Below are 18,338 nucleotides of genomic sequence, written 5' to 3' on the forward strand. Positions count from 1 at the left end.
AGATGCTCCATGTAGCTGAAGACGATCTGGAACATCTGAGCCTCTTGCCTTCATCTCTCAAGTACTGGAGATGCAGGTGTGTACCACCAAACCCAGTATTGGTATAAATTTTTAAGAAGCCAGAAATTGAACATCGAGTTATCTCCCTGGAGAAGCCAGAAATTGAACATCGAGTTATCTCCCTGGAGCTGCTGTTCTGCCAGAAGTTTGATTTCCGTGGTAAAGTAGAAGATCTTGGAAATGCAGAAGTCAATTTTGTTTTTATGATGTCAAATGATGAAGATAAAATCCCACTGATAGAAGAATAAGGAGTGAGGAGAGCTAGCACCACTGGAAGTGAACTCAGAGCAAGCTGGCAGTCAAATTTAAGAGCTACAAAAAGGGGGTAAGTGCATGGAAAGTGGGTAGTCATTGAAATTGATATCGCCTGCGAGGCCATCATTGCTACACAAGAAGCAATAAACTTGCAAGGAAACTCCGCCTAGATATGTGCTCCGTCTAGAGACAATTTCGAATGAAAACATTGCTGGTTAGAATGGAACCATGTGCCTTGCGAGTGTGAGGTTTTTGAAGGAATGCACTGGTGTTGGGAGAGACTTTTCTGGTTTACTGAAAAAAAAAAAAAAGAAATAAGCAAAGACTGTCTTGTTTCAGATCTGCTTATCCAGTATCCTCAGGCTGTGGTCACAGGCCTGTGCATGGCAAGCCACATAGAATGTCTCTGTCAGGGAGGTCACCTAGTGCTTGAGGAGAGAACACATGGCTAGGGCTCCAGAAAAGCAGGGCGAGTCTTCCAAAGGCTGAACAGGAAATCTCCTATAAAAGGAGATTTGTTTGTTTGTGTGTATTGTTTTACTTTCCTATGTTTGTGTTGAGGACAGATTTTCTTACGGGCCTTGGATACCAGCTCCCACTGGCACTGTTAGTGGGGAGCAGCTTTTCTGTGGCCGTGACACAGGATGTCTCTGTCCACTAGGTACACACGCACACACTTGTTACAGCAGCGGTCCTAGTCCCTCACCAGACTGTACTTTTCTGAAGGACAATTAACCCGCAGCCGGTCCTGCTTATCTGGTGAATTCCTATACTCATTTATAAATAAAGGTCACAGGAGCTGGAGAGATGGCTCAGTGGTTAAGAGGTTACGCTGCTCTTGGAGAGGACCCAAATTCAGTTCCCAGCACTCACATTGGCTCAACCATCTTGTAGCTCTAGCTCTACATGGACACGTGCACTCAACTGTGCCTACCCCCCATAATTAGAAATAAAATAAAAGGCCTTAAAAGTTATAAATAGCCTTTCATTTTTATGCTCTGAGGTTTGGACACAGGAGAACTCTGAAAATTTCTGAGCTGTCCAGAGCCTGTTTCTAGCTAAGGTCAGGAAAGGTGAGCCTCTGCCTTTTGTTTTTTTTAATTGTTAATTTTATATGGGGGTCTCACAGTCCTCCTGCCTCAGCCTCCCCAGTGCTGGTGATGACAGGTGTGTCTCACGATGTCCAGCCCCAACCTGCCCTCTTCCTTCAGCTCTTATCCTGTAGACGGATGTTCTTTTGACTTCTATTTACCCCATACTTGTGCATATTTGTGCTTGGGCTTGGTGATGACATTGTCATCAAACGGCCCTAAAAGGAGTCCTGAAGTACCATTCAGAATCTGCAAGCACCAGGAAGCTGTAATGGGCCTTTCAAACATTTATGTTTGGTGACTTTGGAGTGTGAGTTACGGTGCTGTACAATGTCTATTCAGTAAGGTGTGAGTTTTAAAGCATCCATAGAACAGCGTATATCTATCTGATCAATTAGTGAAAACGCTCGGGCCAGAGGCTCACTGGAAGAGGCCTCATCTTCTCACCAGTCCAGCCATTCAGTATTTGCTCATGTGGTGTTTGTGCTGACTTTGGGGCACACAACAAACCCTGGTAATGAGAGTTGAATGTATTTATTATTTCTCAGTGCCTAATCCTTCATGTTTAGCAAATAGTTGTAGAGTTTTATGAGCAATTGTTTGGATAAGAGAATTGGAAGAAATAAATCCTTTCTTGAAAACAATTATTGAACTCAGAATCAAGGCTTTAATACTATGCAAGCAACCAGAAGCCACTGGAGGTAATTATGAATTGCTCAGCAGGGTGGATGGAGCCTTGTACAAGGTGGTATCAGGGCAGAATGCACATCCCTGCCTGGGTCGCTGTTCACAGGGAGCTTACGCAGAAGCTCTGAACATGCTTTCGGGGGAGTGCAAATGGAGAGAAGCTGAATACATCAAGTCAAGGCATGCAGGTTCCCAGCAGAGCTTTTATCAGGGAGTGACTCCCAGGAGCATGTGAGTGACATAGGAATCCCTGGGGGTCAGCAGTTCCGTGCTGAGGATAGAACAGAGGAGGGATACAGCTAACTTGTGGGGTTCACTTCTCCTGACCCTGTTCCCACGTGTGCAAATGGTTTTGGTGGTATTTTCATCATACCATGCTCTCACTCCCATTCTTCCGAGTCTTTTAAGACATCAGTAACAGATCACAACCCATACTCCATGCGATGAAGCAGCTGGTGAATTCCTGAGTCTCTGGAATGAAACGAACAGTGAATTTTTGTAGGTAATTGTAAAATTTTGTCTGGGGGGAAAGGATATCTTACTCTCTCTCTCTCTCTCTCTCTCTCTCTCTCTCTCTCTCTCTCTCTCTCTCTCTCGTGTGTGTGTGTGTGTGTGTGTGTGTGTGTGTGTGCATTTGTACAGTCCGTGTATATGTTCCTGTGTGTGCACATGTCAGTGTTCATTTGGAGGCTAGAGGTAGACACAGAGTGACTTTCTGGATTGCTTTCCTCCTTATTTTATTTACTTTAAATTTTAATTATTTTTAATTATGTGAATGCCTATGTGTCTATGGGTTGGTATGTTCCTGAAGAGGGTATTGGATCTCCTAGAGCTAGAATTACAGGCAGGCATTTGTGAGCCATCCAGCTTGGTTGCTGGGAACGGACATTGAATCCTCTGGAAGAGCAGAGAGGGTTCTTCAGTGCTGAGCGATCTCTGCAGCGAGAGGAGTTACTTTCTTAAGTTTCTCTCTTGCTACAGGCTCTTAGCATCACCCCTCTCACAAAGCTGCCCATAACCCACCTGGGAATATTGGATAATACATATTTTTCCCCTGGCAAACTCATCTCAAGTAATCAAGAAATGTAGATTTCTTAAAATGTCAATTATAAAGGAAGAATTTGAATGGCATTTTAAAAGCTAGCAGAATTTACTCTGCTGAGGGCTAAATACTACATGTGTTCGGCTGAACCGGAGATTAAAAGCCGAAGGAATTGTGATGGTCCTTATCTTCCTTCATCTGCTTTCTATTTAATGCATCTTTGTGAACAAAGCCGTGTTTGTGAAGGGCATTAAGGTTTGTTTGGCCTTCCCCTCCACCCCCAGCACTCTGTGGACCTTGTTGCAAGGTTATGTTCCCTGGACTGATTGACACATAAACAGAAGACAGATGGTGCAGAGATGGCTCTGATGATAATCCATTTTTCAGCTAGTCATGAAGATATTTTGATTACAGTATGTTTAAGTAATTACAACATGGTCTGCTGGGCTGGGCTTGCTGGGAAGGGAGCACATGGAAAACAAGTTATGTGTTATGCATGCCCAACAAAAGATGCACTGTAGTGTGATGATTTTAATTCCTAATGCTAGATTAGGACTGGAGGAGTTTAAAATATGTCATACCGTAGGGTAAGTCAATTAAACACAGACCAAATAAAAAAGGTAACTGTACAACTCTGAGGCATAAATATTTGTTTTGGAGAGTATTTAGAAGTTATTATGTGAAAGAACCAGTACTTTTTACATAGAGGTAACAGTCTGTGGACAGCTAATTGAGACATTGTGTGGCTTGATTTTAGTTTATGTGAATCATAATTATTATGCAGCGTGCTTTCCGGGTCATAAAGATTGAAACTGAAGTCACTGGGCTTGACCATTCAACAGTATGTACTCCCCACTGTTCTGGGAGTATTGATCAAAAGACATTCCAGCAGAAATGTCTGGGGAGAAACTAGAATTGTGTGACTAAGGGGGCCACTTGAATTTTCCCATTCATTTACTGATTATAGTTCACATTACTGTCTCTGCCTTCTCCACAGGATAATTGATCGCTTAGATGGAGTTCGCTTGCTGTGGTCCCTGCTCAAAAATCCACATCCAGATGTAAAGGCCAGTGCAGCGTGGGCACTCTGTCCCTGCATCGAAAATGCCAAGGTAGAAGGGATTGCAAACCTGTCTGTTCTAGAACTTCTAAGCCCCTGAATAGTCGGCACAACTACTAATTTGTTTGGACTCACTCTTGGTCAGATTGATCTTGTAGAAAAAGAAGACTAAATGTTTATGCTAAAGTGATTTCCAGCAATGGTTTCTTCTGGTTTTTTGAAAAATGTCACATGAAACCAGGCAAAGGTAACAGCAATGTCGTCTTGCTCTTGTCTTTGAGGCAATGAGAAAGTTGACTGCGTTGCATTCTGTTGTTTACAGAGAGGACAAATTGGGGGACCTTGGCTGTTTCCCCAGGGGTTACAGCAGCAGGAACAGCAAGGTGTTCCTGAAAAGGTCACTTTTCTTAACATTAATGACAGGATCAAAGGTTTATTTGTTGGAAGAATCTATTTATTAGTTATTTTAGTCTTCATCTGTACATTTTGATATTTTCTTCAAAGATCTCTTTTCAGCCTGCTTCTCTTTTGGCGGCACTGGGGTGGAAGCTGAGTCTCATGCACACTAGGAAAGTGCTCTGGACAACTGAGGCACTCTTCTGCATTTTGTTTCGGTATAGAGGCGTGCTCAGTTGCCAGGCTGACCTGGGCTTTCAGGCAGGCCTTGAAGTTGGGATCCTCCTCCTTCAGCCTCCTGAGTAGCTGTGATTTTAGGTATGTGCCACCAAATCCAGCCTGCTTCTCTCACCTTTACTTTACATTTTCCAGTTTCTCTTTTTTTTTTTTTTTTTCCCACAGGCAATTTATTTTGTTCTATTCATTCACAGTTAATACAGAAAATACTTGGAAACATTTCCATATAATGTTTGACACAGAAATCATCAAGTAGAAGTATACAATGTTGACAGGAGGCAGTACATTTATAATTTATAACCCCAAATGTATTTATAAATTAGAAATGGAAAGATCTACAAATGAAATTATGAAGGTTCACCAGTCATTTAATCTGTCAGTTTCTCATTCATTTTTATGTCTTAATAATATTCTATTGTATGAATAAGCCACATTTTATTTCTCTCCAGTATTTGATAGCTATTTGAGTTGTTTTAACTTTTTTACTATTAGCAACACACTGCTGTAAACCTTCATGTACATGTTTCATAGGTGCACATTTTCAGTAGTTTGAGGTTATATTCCTAAGGGTAGAATTGTTGAGTAACAGAGTAACAATGTTTTGCATTTTGACCAACCACCAAACTGTTTTGCCGAAGTGGCACACCATTTTACAATCTCACCAAATCCTTGTTTTTAAGGCTCTGATTTTTGTACAAAAGCATTCAATCATTCTGTCAGACCAAACCAGGAAAAGTAAGCTATCAACAGATAAACTGAGATGATAGTCTTAGATCAGAAATGATCTGAATGTAGATTTACAGTCTACGTGTACAGCTGGCTAAGTGAGATCACTTTCACAGTTCTGCATGTATCCCATCGGCTCCCCATTAGTCACTGAACTCTTAAAACTGGTATTGTAACATTATCACAATGTTTTGCGCCAATTTTATAAACTTTACAGTACAATATGTGTTCCTTTTCTGAGGCAAACCAAAGGTATATTTCTCAAGGTTCTGCTGCTATCAGCAGCGTTGATGGAGGATTTTTTATACATTTGTAATAGATAGGAATAAACCAGAAAAAAAGAAGAAAAAAAAGTGGTGGAGGCAGTTTCTCTTTTTTTAAGTGTTTCATCTATTTATTTTTATTTTATGTGCACATTTGTCTCTGTGAGGATGTCGGATCCCCTGGAGCTGTAGAGCTGCCATGTGGGTTCCAATTTCTCTTAAAAGACTCTTGCCACTGAATATTTTCTAAAAAAAAATTTAGTGTGACCTAAATGTGAAAAATGAGTTAGTTGTGAAGTTTGCTAGGAGTGGATTTTGATTTTGCTGCTACAAAATCATTATTCAATCATATTCATATTTTTATCACATCAGAAATAAATGAAGAAATGATAATGATCTCAAGTGTTCACCTAGAGGAAAATGGACAATAAGATAATAGTCTATTCATGTTATATTATACAGCACAGCAATAGAAAATAAATTTAAGTAATGTGTTCATCTCACAAATGTAGTAAGCCAAGTGGCAAGCTGCAGTAGATGTATGATATGATTTCTATTAAAATATAAACAGAAATTTAATATAAAGTTTAAATATTAGTTAGGAAGCAAGAAAGTAGCCTATTGGTTAAAAATTAATACATGTACTTGTAGGATAATTCTTATCAGTTCCTTCTTCAGCTGTCATCCCAGTCCTTCATTCATAAATGTTCATAAATATTAAAGCAATAACCAGGTATTTAAGAATGTTAATGGTATTAAAAGACAAACTGAAACTAGTATAATGAACTTTAGAGGCCACAGAGATAATGTAAGATGCAGAATATACATTTAAAATTTAAAAAACTAATTATCTTTGGAAAGGTCTAATGGGGAACACTATGTCCATATAGACTGTTATAATAAAAAATTTTGAATAAGGAAAGTTTTCTTTTTAAAGTAACCATAACTTGGCAAAATAAACTCAGGATAATAGTTCATACCTGTAATTCCAAAGCTTGGGGAGGCTGAGGCAGGAGGTTCACCATGAGCTCAAGGTCAGCCTAGACTAGATATCAAGTTATATATCAGCCTGGGCTGTGAGATGAGGTCTTACCTCAAAAAAGCTTTAAACATTATTTAATAAAACAATTCATTTAGTAGAATGAATAATTGCTTCTACAGTTGATATGTCTAGATAATTATCTGGAAGATAAAGTCTAGTAAATAACCAAGAATGTGAGCAGAAGTAAGAAGAAAGCAGAACATGGAGACACATGAAAAGGAAGAGGGTTAACTCAGGAGAAGGACTAGTCATTATTTTTTGAAAAGTTTCCATAAGTGAGACACTCTCTAAATTGGAAAGATTCACAAGTGCCAGCACTTGTAGGCAATGGGAGAAGCGTTAGGTAATGCATGCAAGACTGTCCCCTTTTCTGGAAAAGAGGACCAGTTAATTCCTAATGATCATTGAAATTATCCAGTCTGATGTAGAGTTTGCTGGTATGACACTATTTTACATATAGCATTTTTGCTTCGTGCTGTTATTACATGTCTATTGTGTCCTGTTTCTCATAGATGTCATTCCCAAATCTTCCTATATATCTTATACTAGGATTGAGTGAAACCATTATTTTCATAGCCAGAATTTCTGTGCAATCATCTGTCCTGAATGTCTGGCTGGTCTTCTGTGCTGTCAGCCTAAAGTGAACTCCATTCAAACTGTAAGCATCAGGCAGCCCTCTTCTCATGACTCCAAACCTAGTCTGGAGCAATTCTTGGAGAGCATTCCCCTCAACCCATTTCTCTTGAATGTCACCTGTTCTCTGCTCATTCCCCATCGCCACCAACTTAGTTTCTGAATCTGCAACCTCACATTCTTCTAACCTGTTCTGAGGAAAGAGAGACATATGAAGGGAGACATTTGGGTACCATGAGCATTTGAAGAATTTTAAGAGAGCATGGATAATTTGAAAATACATCGGTGGGTGACTAATGAAGCTATTGCAGCAGCCTAGATGAAAATAATTAGAACTTGACCTGATACAACAGCAGTGTGACTCAAAGATCAGATGTAAAGAATAAATAACTGAGAAATACAGTCAGAACTGGTACCTGAAGAGGAGGCTGTGGAGAGGCAGTCAACAAAGATATCGAAATGGCTTTGGTTTGCTTTTCTTTGACCACTGTCCCATGTTGTAAGCTTCACCACACACAAGAAAAAGATGACTTTGGAGGGAGATAGTGAATTTGCTTTTGTTCAGGTGAAAGTGTCTAGTCATTTGATATACGAATCTAGATATTTCTGGAGGTGTGTGTGTGTGTGTGTGTGTGTGTGTGTGTGTGTGTGTGTGTGTGCAATCATCAATGTATGAAGGGGGAGGTGGGTGTCAAGGTAGATGAAAGGGAGAGGAAGTAGAATGAGAGGAGATGCCCAGCAATAGTGTGAAGGGAGAAAGACAGGCTGGGGAGTGAAAGTCTGATGAGGAAGGGGATTACAGGAAAGCCCAAATCAAGGAGAGGGATTATCCCAATGTCATTAGCCCAAAGAGAGTGATTATTTAATGCTTTAAAAACTGAAAAGAGGACACTAAATGTGAGGTATTTATGGTTACTGGTCATCATCATTTCCATTGGGAACTTATACAGGTTGTCCTAAGGTGAGCAATGAGTTCAGAGAAGCAAGTAGAGGAAAAATGAATTGTTCTTTCTTGAAGCTTAGTGCTAAGAAGACTACATGAAATACAAAAGATAATTAAGATTTATGTGACAGCTGATTATGGAAGAGGTATGTGTGTCTATCATCTATCAAGCTATCAAGTTATCTATCATCTATCTGTATTTGTCAACTATCTATCTATTGTCTGTCCATCCAGCTATGTCTATCTATTAAACTATCATCCATCCATCTATCATCTCATCTGTCTTCTATTGTATGGATAGAGCTAGAGAGAGCTCTGATGTGGGACAGGAAGCCCTGGCTACTGCTGTGTTTTAATCTTACAAGCACATTGATTAAGCAGTATAAGATTTGGGGGAAATGCCACTCAAAAGAACAACTCTCCTATGTGAAAATCCTAAAGGGAGTCCAGTGAGCTCAAAGGCAAGAATCTTCTGGGAAGAATTACCAAGAAAGTCACATCCTTATCCAGGCAGCAAACACATGGCCTTCCTGCGTATGTCTCTCTACCAATCATAGATCTGGCTTTGATTCTGAATTAAGAAATTAGAAAGTTATTAACAGGATCTAGTTTAATGCCATTATGTGAATTTGAAAAATTTGAAATCTGACTTTTCCAGCAGATTACTAGTTTAGTCCTTTCAACAAGGCCTTGGTTTTTCTTATTGTGTTATAGAGAGGACCATAGATATTTATATAATTTGAATGAACTAAACTCATGGAGTCAAAATATTAATGCTATAGACCACATATATTTGATTAAATTTGTGATAAAACATTTTAGATATTAAAGTAAATGAGAGTAAATTTTTATTTCAGAAAATGTATTGAGAGATATCTGAGGGAAAGTTTTAAAACCATTGTTATAGCATGGGAGGTCTGGCCCTTGAAGTTGGAAAAAGAAGGTACCTTGATGTGTAAGGGTCTAAGATTTGTGAGGGTTCCCTCTCCCAGGTCAAAAGGTGAACATTGGGTTGGTCTTCCTCTTGGCATCTTTTGACTACACAATTTGTTCTCCTGAGGCTGAGAGCTATTCAGTCATAGGGTACAGACTATGTCAGGCAGGAAGGTGGAAAAGAACCCACATTTAATTAAAAAATATATAGCATACTATTGTGTCTACAGATCTCAGTCAAGACACAGTCTAAGAGAGTTTTAGTGAAACTGCCTGCAATGAAGAGAATGCACTGTTCAAGTAGAGCATTAGATCCAGGCCCTATCAAGACAATGTTCAAATACAACAACCACTAGATGCAGGCCCTATCAAGACAATGTTCAAATACAGCAACCATTAGATGCAGGCCCCATCAAGACAATGTTCAAATACAGCAACCATTAGATGTAGGACCTATCAAGACAATGTTCAAATACAACAACTAGATGTAGGCCCTATCAAGACAATGTTCAAATACAGCAACCATTAGATGTAGGACCTATCAAGACATTGTTCAAATACAGCAACCAATAGATGCAGGCCCTATCAAGACATTGTTCAAATACAGCAACCATTAGATGTAGGACCTATCAAGACAATGTTCAAATAAGGCAACCATTAGATGGAGGTCCTGTTGAGCACTTGAGATGTGACTAATGTAAGTTTTTCATAGTCAAGAGTGAATTCTCTTGCCCAGGCTGGCCTCTGACTCCTGACAGTATGCTTGTTTTACCCTCTTGAGTACTTGGATCACAGGTGTGGGACTACATGGTGCCTTTATATCATTAATTCTCTTTAGCTGGTAGTGTTTCACCATATGGTTATGCCATTATTTACTTACATAATCAAGTGTCTAGGGTTTAAAAACAGAGTGAGGTGAAGTGAAACAAAATTTCATCGGAGCCTTTAGACTGTTCTTTCATGAAGAAAAAGTAAAACTATCTGGGTTTCATTAGCAGACACTTGGGTTTCGCTCCCCAGGAACATGTCTTGTAGAACAAAAACTCAGTGCATCTTCCAATCAACTACCTTTGAGGTATCTGAAGTAATGTGGACCAAGACTCACATTATTGTGAATATACACAAGTATCTTCTGCTCTGTTATTTCTCCATCCCAAACTTTTCCATGTGATCATACCCAGATTTGCACTTTTGCCCAGAGTTTTTGTACACTGTTTTACTGTGTTTAGATGAGTTGAAATTTTTTGCTGAAGAGATCATAAATCCTGAGTGATGGGCAAGGTGCTTTGCTCAAGTGTACCAGGGCTTCTAGTTTGTGGTAAAATGAGGCTTCTGGAAAAAGCCTAGCAGATTCTTCCTGCATCCTCCCATTCCCACCTAGATGTGCTCTGGCTCAGTGGTCTATCAGGGAAGACTTTCTCTTTTATTCGTTTGGTGAGGAACTCTCTTCTCAGTTTTCACAGGTGATGCTTTTACGAGCAATTTTCGATTTACTAACCCTGAATTACAGGATTTGATAGCACTGTGAAATTAGTAACTTCATTGTTTGGATTCATGGCCCTGACAGTAAGTCTGCAGGAGCCAGTCCTTGTCAGTCATAGATCAGAGTCCAGGAAAAGGGGCTGAAAGTGCTCTAGCCTGCTGTCAGCCAAGTCATTGCTGTGTCAGGGACCGAGCCACACAGCTCAGATGTCATGAAACTTAAGAGTCTTATGTCCAGTGTCTGTGGGTGTGAACATGGTGTGATATAGCTGTTCAAAACAGATGTTGCCTGTCTCTGTATTGCTAGTACATATACATTAGAACACATTTTTCAGATGATTGCTTAAGAAACTAAGATGTAAAAGTTGCTGATAGTGAATGTTTTACATCTTATTAGAAAATATTTACGTGTGCTTCTCCATGAAGTGGCCCATCAGCAGAGCCCAGAATCAAAGTCTTCAGTGATGAGTCCTGGATAGCTGAGGGACTGGTTTATGGTACACACCAGCAGTGCCCCTTTACTGCCATCACTTGGTTATTATGTACATAAGACCAATGGTGTGCTGGATTTCCATAGTAATAGTAAAACTACTGACCTTTCCAATAGCACACAACTGTCTCAATGCAAAGCTTAAAACTGCTTTGTCATTTGGAAAAGTAAGACTTTAATACGTTTTGATAATTTAGAGATATAATGTTCTAGATGAAACATATTTTCCTGATTGATTTGCTACCCATTGTTCATGTGATTGAAAATTCAAATCATGAGATAATCAGCCTGTCTAAATATGAATGAATGTTTAGGGCAGGGGGTCAGCTACTTAGTGTTCTTCAATCTATGAAAGTTACCTGGTTACAAAACATTCACTACACACTTTCTTAAGGAGTTTTATTTAAAAGCTTATTATTTATAATGTTTTCCACATGGGGATTTAGAATTTTTTTCTGATTATGATCAATTTAAAAAAAAACAACCCACAGAGATCCTAAGATTTGACCTCTGAGTGATATTATTTACCCCCTTTCATAAGCTTAAAAGCTGGCTGCAGACTAATACATTTCAAACTCTGTAAGTGCAAGTAGAGAGCCATTGCCTTCAAGCTGCATGAGCAAACACGTCTTGAGAGGAATCCAGCTGATGAACAGGTGTTTGGTGTTATGAAGCTGTAATGTAAAGACATCAACCACTGAGCCTGGCAGACCACATGTATTCAATTCTTAGTTCTTAAGCAAAATGCTCTTCAGCTGATGCTCTGTGCTCCATGTGCACATGGTACACAGAGTATGCTATTGAAAAGTAACAGGAGTCCATGAAAGAATGTAGAATTGTGTCTTCACTAACAATCCCTTAAAGCCTTTGGACAATGTTTACAAGAACTCTGTTTCTTTCTAAACAGTTGCCTTTTAAAGATGTCACTAGGCAATATTTAAAGTGGCTTTCTTAATTCAGTTTCCTTCCATTAATGAGTTTTAAAAGTTTTCAACAAGAAAGAATGAGAGTTTGAATAAATTTACTTTTCATAAGAAGCACTATAAAAGTGTGAATTATGTAATCTATACTAATTTATGATAGCTAAATCTGCATGCAGTAGATAGGAAACAGATACGTTTATTTCAGAATAAACCATACAGAAGCCAGTTACAGAATCAGGAAGGAAACTCCAGATCTGTAATGTGTCCATGAGATCATTTGTTCTCACAGCCTGCTTAAACCTTATTTTGCCACTTGTTTAGAAGATTCTGTCTAGCTTTGAATATTGATCTTGGAGGGGGAAAAAAATCTCCAGTCTTTTCAATTACAATCACATCAGGAGCAACTATGACTGAGAAGCTAATGAGAGACTGTGGTGTATGCTCCCCCAAGGAGAAGTTAATTTCTGTAAGGCTAGAAGACATGCCTGGGCAATTTTAGCCAGGAATGCTGAGCCCCGAGTGTGGAAGGAGCCAGCTTCCTGACCACAGGTGTGACAGAACACAGCTGACCAAACAGGACAGGAATGTGACATCACTCTGTTTAACTTCAGATGCCCAATGAGCCATGGCCACTCGGGGAGCCAGGGAGAGCCGAAGAAGGCCTGTGGAGGGTTTTGTTTCCTACTGAACCCACTGCTTTACATAAACATAGCTGGGCGCTTTGACGCGGCCGAGCTTGGCCCACAGAATGCACAGCTAACAAGGATCAGCCTCGTTAAAAACAGCCAAGCCTCTGTTGAGTAGCTTTGGCCTTGTGATGTCCCACATGTCTGGGGCTCTGCTAGCATTTTAGCTTAGCAAATACTTCTAAGGATGCTCCTCTTCTGAACTCCGAGCTTCCAAAATCCTTAAAGTTCTCCCCCATATCTCCCTTTCTCTGTCTCTGTCTCTGTCTCTCCCTCCCTCCTTCTTCTCTCTCTCTCTCTCTCTCTCTCTCTCTCTCTCTCTCTCTCTCTGTATAGCAGATTTTCAGGTGAGGACACCACAGCAAATACTAAGTATGGGTGCTAAAAAGCCTATCTTCCAACATTAATATGCATTACGAGTTCAACATTTGAAAAGACCATCTTTAGAGATGGCTGGAGGAGCCACTTGCTATAAAGTTTGCCTGCACCTTCACCTGGATTCCCATCATACACACCTCTTGCTTTTCAGCTATGATGGACTTGGGAGTCTATCAATGAGTGGAGTTGCTACAACAGAAAGTCAAGTCTACACAAATAACCAATTCCTGACAGGTACTGTATATACAAATACATGCAAAGTCATGTGCCCACCATTTCCCACTTACAAAACCACTTGCCCTTTAATTTTGAGAGCATAGGTGGTGATTCTTTATTAAATTGACCATTATGTCTACATTGATGTTATCATCCTGCCCAACCCAGTCCCAAATGTTCAAGATTTCACACGGTGCTTGTCCCCATCAGAAACTGTGCATGTCAAGATGCGCTGACACAGACATCTGACTAGGACCCCAGGGACCCTGTGTTGCACTTTGACCCCAGCAAAGGGCTGTCTGCTGAGTCCTGTGCTCTTTGGCCATTGTTCTCTTCCTGTGTTCATTCAGTTCCCTCCTTGGGCACCTTAGATCTATGATGTATCATTGCATTGACTCCATTCCACATACCTCCACTCTATTTACCCTTTTTTCTGCCCATTGCCCATGCCTGGAAACCCTCAACCCTGGGGACACACTTCCCTGTTGCATGCTGCTAGAGAGAATCATGCAGTCACACCCAGGATCACCAGTCTGTGTGATCAGTGCGTCAGTGTGAGGAATAATCTCACGTGAGCTTATTCCTGCTGCTGCCTGGGCTTCACCAGTCTCTCAAAATTCCTCCTTCCTCTCGCTGATAGGGATTCTGTTACAGAATCTGTAGGGAGTGTGTTACCCATGGGTGGGAGATACTTTTATTTTAATATCTGTGAACTTAGTCTATCCTTCAATCATTTCAGTCATTTCTGAAAGAAGACACTCACACACACAGCATATAAATTCAGAATCGCATGCTGTATTCATAGAACATGTGGCTATTATCTTCTCTTTCAGGCTAAGTCTGTTCTTCCCTGGCACATTTGCTTTTCTGCCCAAAGGACTCTGTTCCAACAACTTCCCCTTTCCCACTATCTACTCACAGACGTCTGTCCATCCCTGTCTCTCTAAGGACTCAATTTTATCCAATAAGTGACCACAGGCTGCCCATTTGTTTTTTGGCCTCTTTTCATGAATGTAGAAGTCCAGGTTTATATACATTACCTTTCCAGAAATGAACAAGATTTGTTAGGTGTGATGGTGCACACCTTTAATCCCAGCACTTGGGAGGCAGAGGCAGGCTGTGTCTGTGAGTTTGAGGCCAGCCTGGTCTACATAGTGGGTTCCAGGACAGCCAAGACTACATAGAGAGACTCTGTCTCAAAAAGAAAAGAGAAAGAGAAATGAACAAGGTTTGAGTCACTTGCTTGGAATACCTTTATCAAATGTGAAGGAAGGTCCTTCTGAAATGCATTTAGACCTAGCTCAGTGTGCTGGTGACTTTGGCTACATTGAACTTGTGACTTTTGCATCTAGGATTTTTATTTTCAGGTCTCATGCTTAGATTTGTATCTATTTTTGAGTTCACTTTTGCTAGAGTGGATGGTAAGGAGCAATTTCATTGCTTCTGCATATGGATATCCTTATTTTCTCAGCACCTTCTGTTGAAAACACTGTCCTTCATCATGGGATGATCTAAATACCATGTCAAAAAATGTCACATCAGCAAGCAGGTTTGCGTCCGGGACTCTGCTCTGTCTACATGCACTGTTATGGCTGTGTGCCTTCATGCTTCCAAGACTGCAGCCCTGTAATATGTTTTGAGACCAGGAAATAGATAATCTCCATTTCCTTCTTTTTAAGATTGTTTAGGTTTGTTCAGCTTCCCTTAAGATTGCATATAAATTTGAAGATCAATTTATCTATCTCAAAAAGTTACTAAGATTTTGATCTTAAATTTTTGTGTGTTTATGCATGCTGTGTATGGATTATGTATGCACATGTGTGTTCATGGCAAGGCGTGGATGTGGCCATCAAAGGTCAATATCAGACAGATATCAGTCCCTGTCTTCCACCTTCTTTGCTGTTTCACATGCCCGGGTTGCTGGACCACAAGCTTCTGTGGGTTCTCCTGATTTTGTCTCCCATCTCACCTCATGATCACTGGGACTACAGATGTATGCTACCACACCCAGCTTTACATGGTGTCTTAGTCACTGTTTCATTATTGTGAACACACACCATGACCAAGGCAGCTCTTAAAAAGAAAACATTTAGCCGGGCGGTGGTGGCGCACGCCTTTAATCCCAGCACTCGGGAGGCAGAGCCAGGCGGATCTCTGTGAGTTCAAGGCCAGCCTGGGCTACCAAGTGAGTTCCAGGAAAGGCGCAAAGCTACACAGAGAAACCCTGTCTCGAAAAACCAAAAAAAAAAAAAAGAAAACATTTGACTGTGGGCTTGCTCACGGTTTCAGAGGTTTAGTACATCATCATCATGGCAGGGAGCATGGCAGCATGCTGGCAGTAGCTGAGCAGTAGCTGAGAGCTACATCCTGATCCATAGGCAGAGAGAGGCTTTGGGCTTAGCATGGGTTTGAAACCTCAAAGCTCTCCCCTAGTGACACACTTCCTTCAACAAGGCCACACCTCCAAATCCTTTCGATCCTTTCAAATAGTACCACTCTCTGGTAACTAAGCCTTTAAATATACGAGCCTATGGGGCCCATTTTTATTCAAACCAGCACACATGGCTTCTGGGGAGTTGACCTCAGGTCCTCACTGTTGTGTGGCAAGCCCTGTACCCACTGAGCCATCTCCCCAGGCAGTGTATTAGGAGTTTGATGGAATTATACTGAGTCTGTAGATCACTTTGTATAGAACTGACATGTTAATGTTAAGTCTTCTAGGCCATAAACACAGGACTTAATTTGCCTTTCTCTACTAAGTTTTATTCTTTTTGTTGTTGTCATAAACAGAAATGCTGTCCTGATTTTCATGTGAGATGGTTGACTGCTCTGGTTAATGAATTCTCCTGCTGCATGGACAGGCGGTTGATGGCTGTGATACTCCTTTGTCCTGTCACTTGGCAACTTCAGTCAGGTGTCAGTCTGAGCAGCTCTTCACTGGTCCTCAGTTCTGTGGGTGAGACCTTGTCTCCTTCCCTCGAATTGGGGTAATTTTGATTGGCTCTCTTGCCTCATTGTTACGAGTACTTCCATGCTTTGATGGATGAAACTGATGAAAGCCGGTGTCTGTTTCTTGTTCCTGGCCTCAGGGGAAGTGTCTTATCATTGACAAATGTGAACTGCAGGGTTCTCCATAGAGGCCTTTTCTTAGTTTGAGATAGTTTCTTCTCTCTCTACTCTGGCTGGTCTTTGGCTCTGTTAGTCATGAAAGAGCATTGACCTTTGGCAAATGCTTTTATTTTTTTGTTTTTTGGATCAGTTGGGAGGATGATGTCTGCATTTACCTTCTTTGTGTTTGTTGATGGATTCTACATATTTATTTTGATTTATTTGATTTGATCACAACAAAGGAATAAATCTCACTTTGTTGTGATCTACCACTTTTCTACACAGGTGTGCTAGAACTTCATTGCAGTTACATCTGTATTTATAAGAGCTATTGGCCTGTTGGATAGGATTGTTTATATGTTAGAAATTGCAGCTCTGCTACTAGAGTGGCAACCTTACACAGTGAGCTTGGTAATATTCCTTCTCTCTGCATTCCTTGAAAGAGTTTTTAAAGAATTCATTTTAACTCTTTGAACATCTTACACAGTTCACCACAAAGCCTTTGCACCCTTCTCTTTAGGACACTTTTAAAATGCTTTTCCAGTCTCCTTGGTCATTATCTATTCAATTTGTGGTCAAGATAAGTCTTGTTAGGTTGTGTGTTCCTGGGAATTTATCCATTTTGAGTAGGTATGTTATGTTCAATCTGTTGGCATGTAATTGCTCAAAATATTCTCTTCTAATCCTTTTCACTTCTATGAAATTGTCCTAATATCCTTTCATTCATTACTGATTTTACTTCTTAGTCTAACTCATGATTTTTCTTAGTCAAACTCATGGTTTTTTAATTTATTAATCTTTTTAATAGCTTGCTCTTTATTTCAGAGTTCTCTGTATTTTTCTGTTTTCCTTGTGATGTCTTCTTATTTATAAATGCATAAATATAAAAAATGTTAATTTACACATAATTGTGAATTTCCCAGTTTCTTCCAGCAGTAGATTTCTTTGTTTATTCCACTTTGTTTAAAAAGATCCTTCATATGAATTCAGGCTTTCAACATTTTAAAGGCTTTCTTATTATCCCAACATGGCCTATTTGGAGAACATGTACTGTGCACTTGAGACACGCATGCATCCTGCTTGTGTGTGCAATGCTTGCTGTACCACGCACACAAGTTCAAGTCCCATGTCCTTCGTTGTCATTATCATCATTGTTCTAGTTCTGCCCACGATTAAAAGTGCAGTGTTGACATCCCTCACTGTTACTCTCTGGAGGTGGCTTTTTCTCTCTTCAGGTCAGTCAATAATCACTTCACATATGTCCGACTTCTGACATTTGCTGAATACAAGTTTCTCTTTATTACATCTTATCGATTATTAATTCAATTCTTTAGCCCACCAAAAACATATTTATCCTTACATGTATTGGTGTGTTTTACCTCCATGTGTGTCTGGGCATCACATGCTTACCTGGTGCATATGGAGGCCAGAAGGGGGTAGCCTTAGACCTGGAGTTACAGATGGTTGTAAACCACCATATGGGTGCTGGGAATGAAACCTGGGTCCTCTGTAAAACCATCTCTTCAGCCCCATATTCTTTTTGTCTTTCACAACAGTTTTGGATTGGTATATTTGTTATCTATTGATGAATATACCCTTCCTTCTCTTGTCTACTATTTTCATAAATATCCTTTTCTAAGCTTTTGTTTTCAACTTTTGAATGCTGTTAGAACTCAAATGGATGTCT

At 40.2% G+C, this 18,338-nt stretch overlaps 1 protein-coding gene across 2 annotated transcripts in view; it reads left to right on the forward strand.

Annotated features, from left to right (window-relative positions):
• Window positions 1-18,338, forward strand: part of Odad2 (outer dynein arm docking complex subunit 2) — a 154,142-nt gene that overhangs the window by 82,867 nt on the left and 52,937 nt on the right. For both annotated transcript variants that reach the window (XM_042277920.2, XM_042277921.2), the window contains one exon: window positions 4,133-4,247. In XM_042277920.2, the coding sequence (XP_042133854.1) occupies window positions 4,133-4,247 (115 nt within the window). The remainder of the gene's footprint in view (window positions 1-4,132; window positions 4,248-18,338) is intronic.

This window comes from Peromyscus maniculatus, chromosome 5, assembly GCF_049852395.1.
Source record: "Peromyscus maniculatus bairdii isolate BWxNUB_F1_BW_parent chromosome 5, HU_Pman_BW_mat_3.1, whole genome shotgun sequence".
In the NCBI taxonomy this organism is placed as follows: Eukaryota; Metazoa; Chordata; class Mammalia; order Rodentia; family Cricetidae; genus Peromyscus; species Peromyscus maniculatus.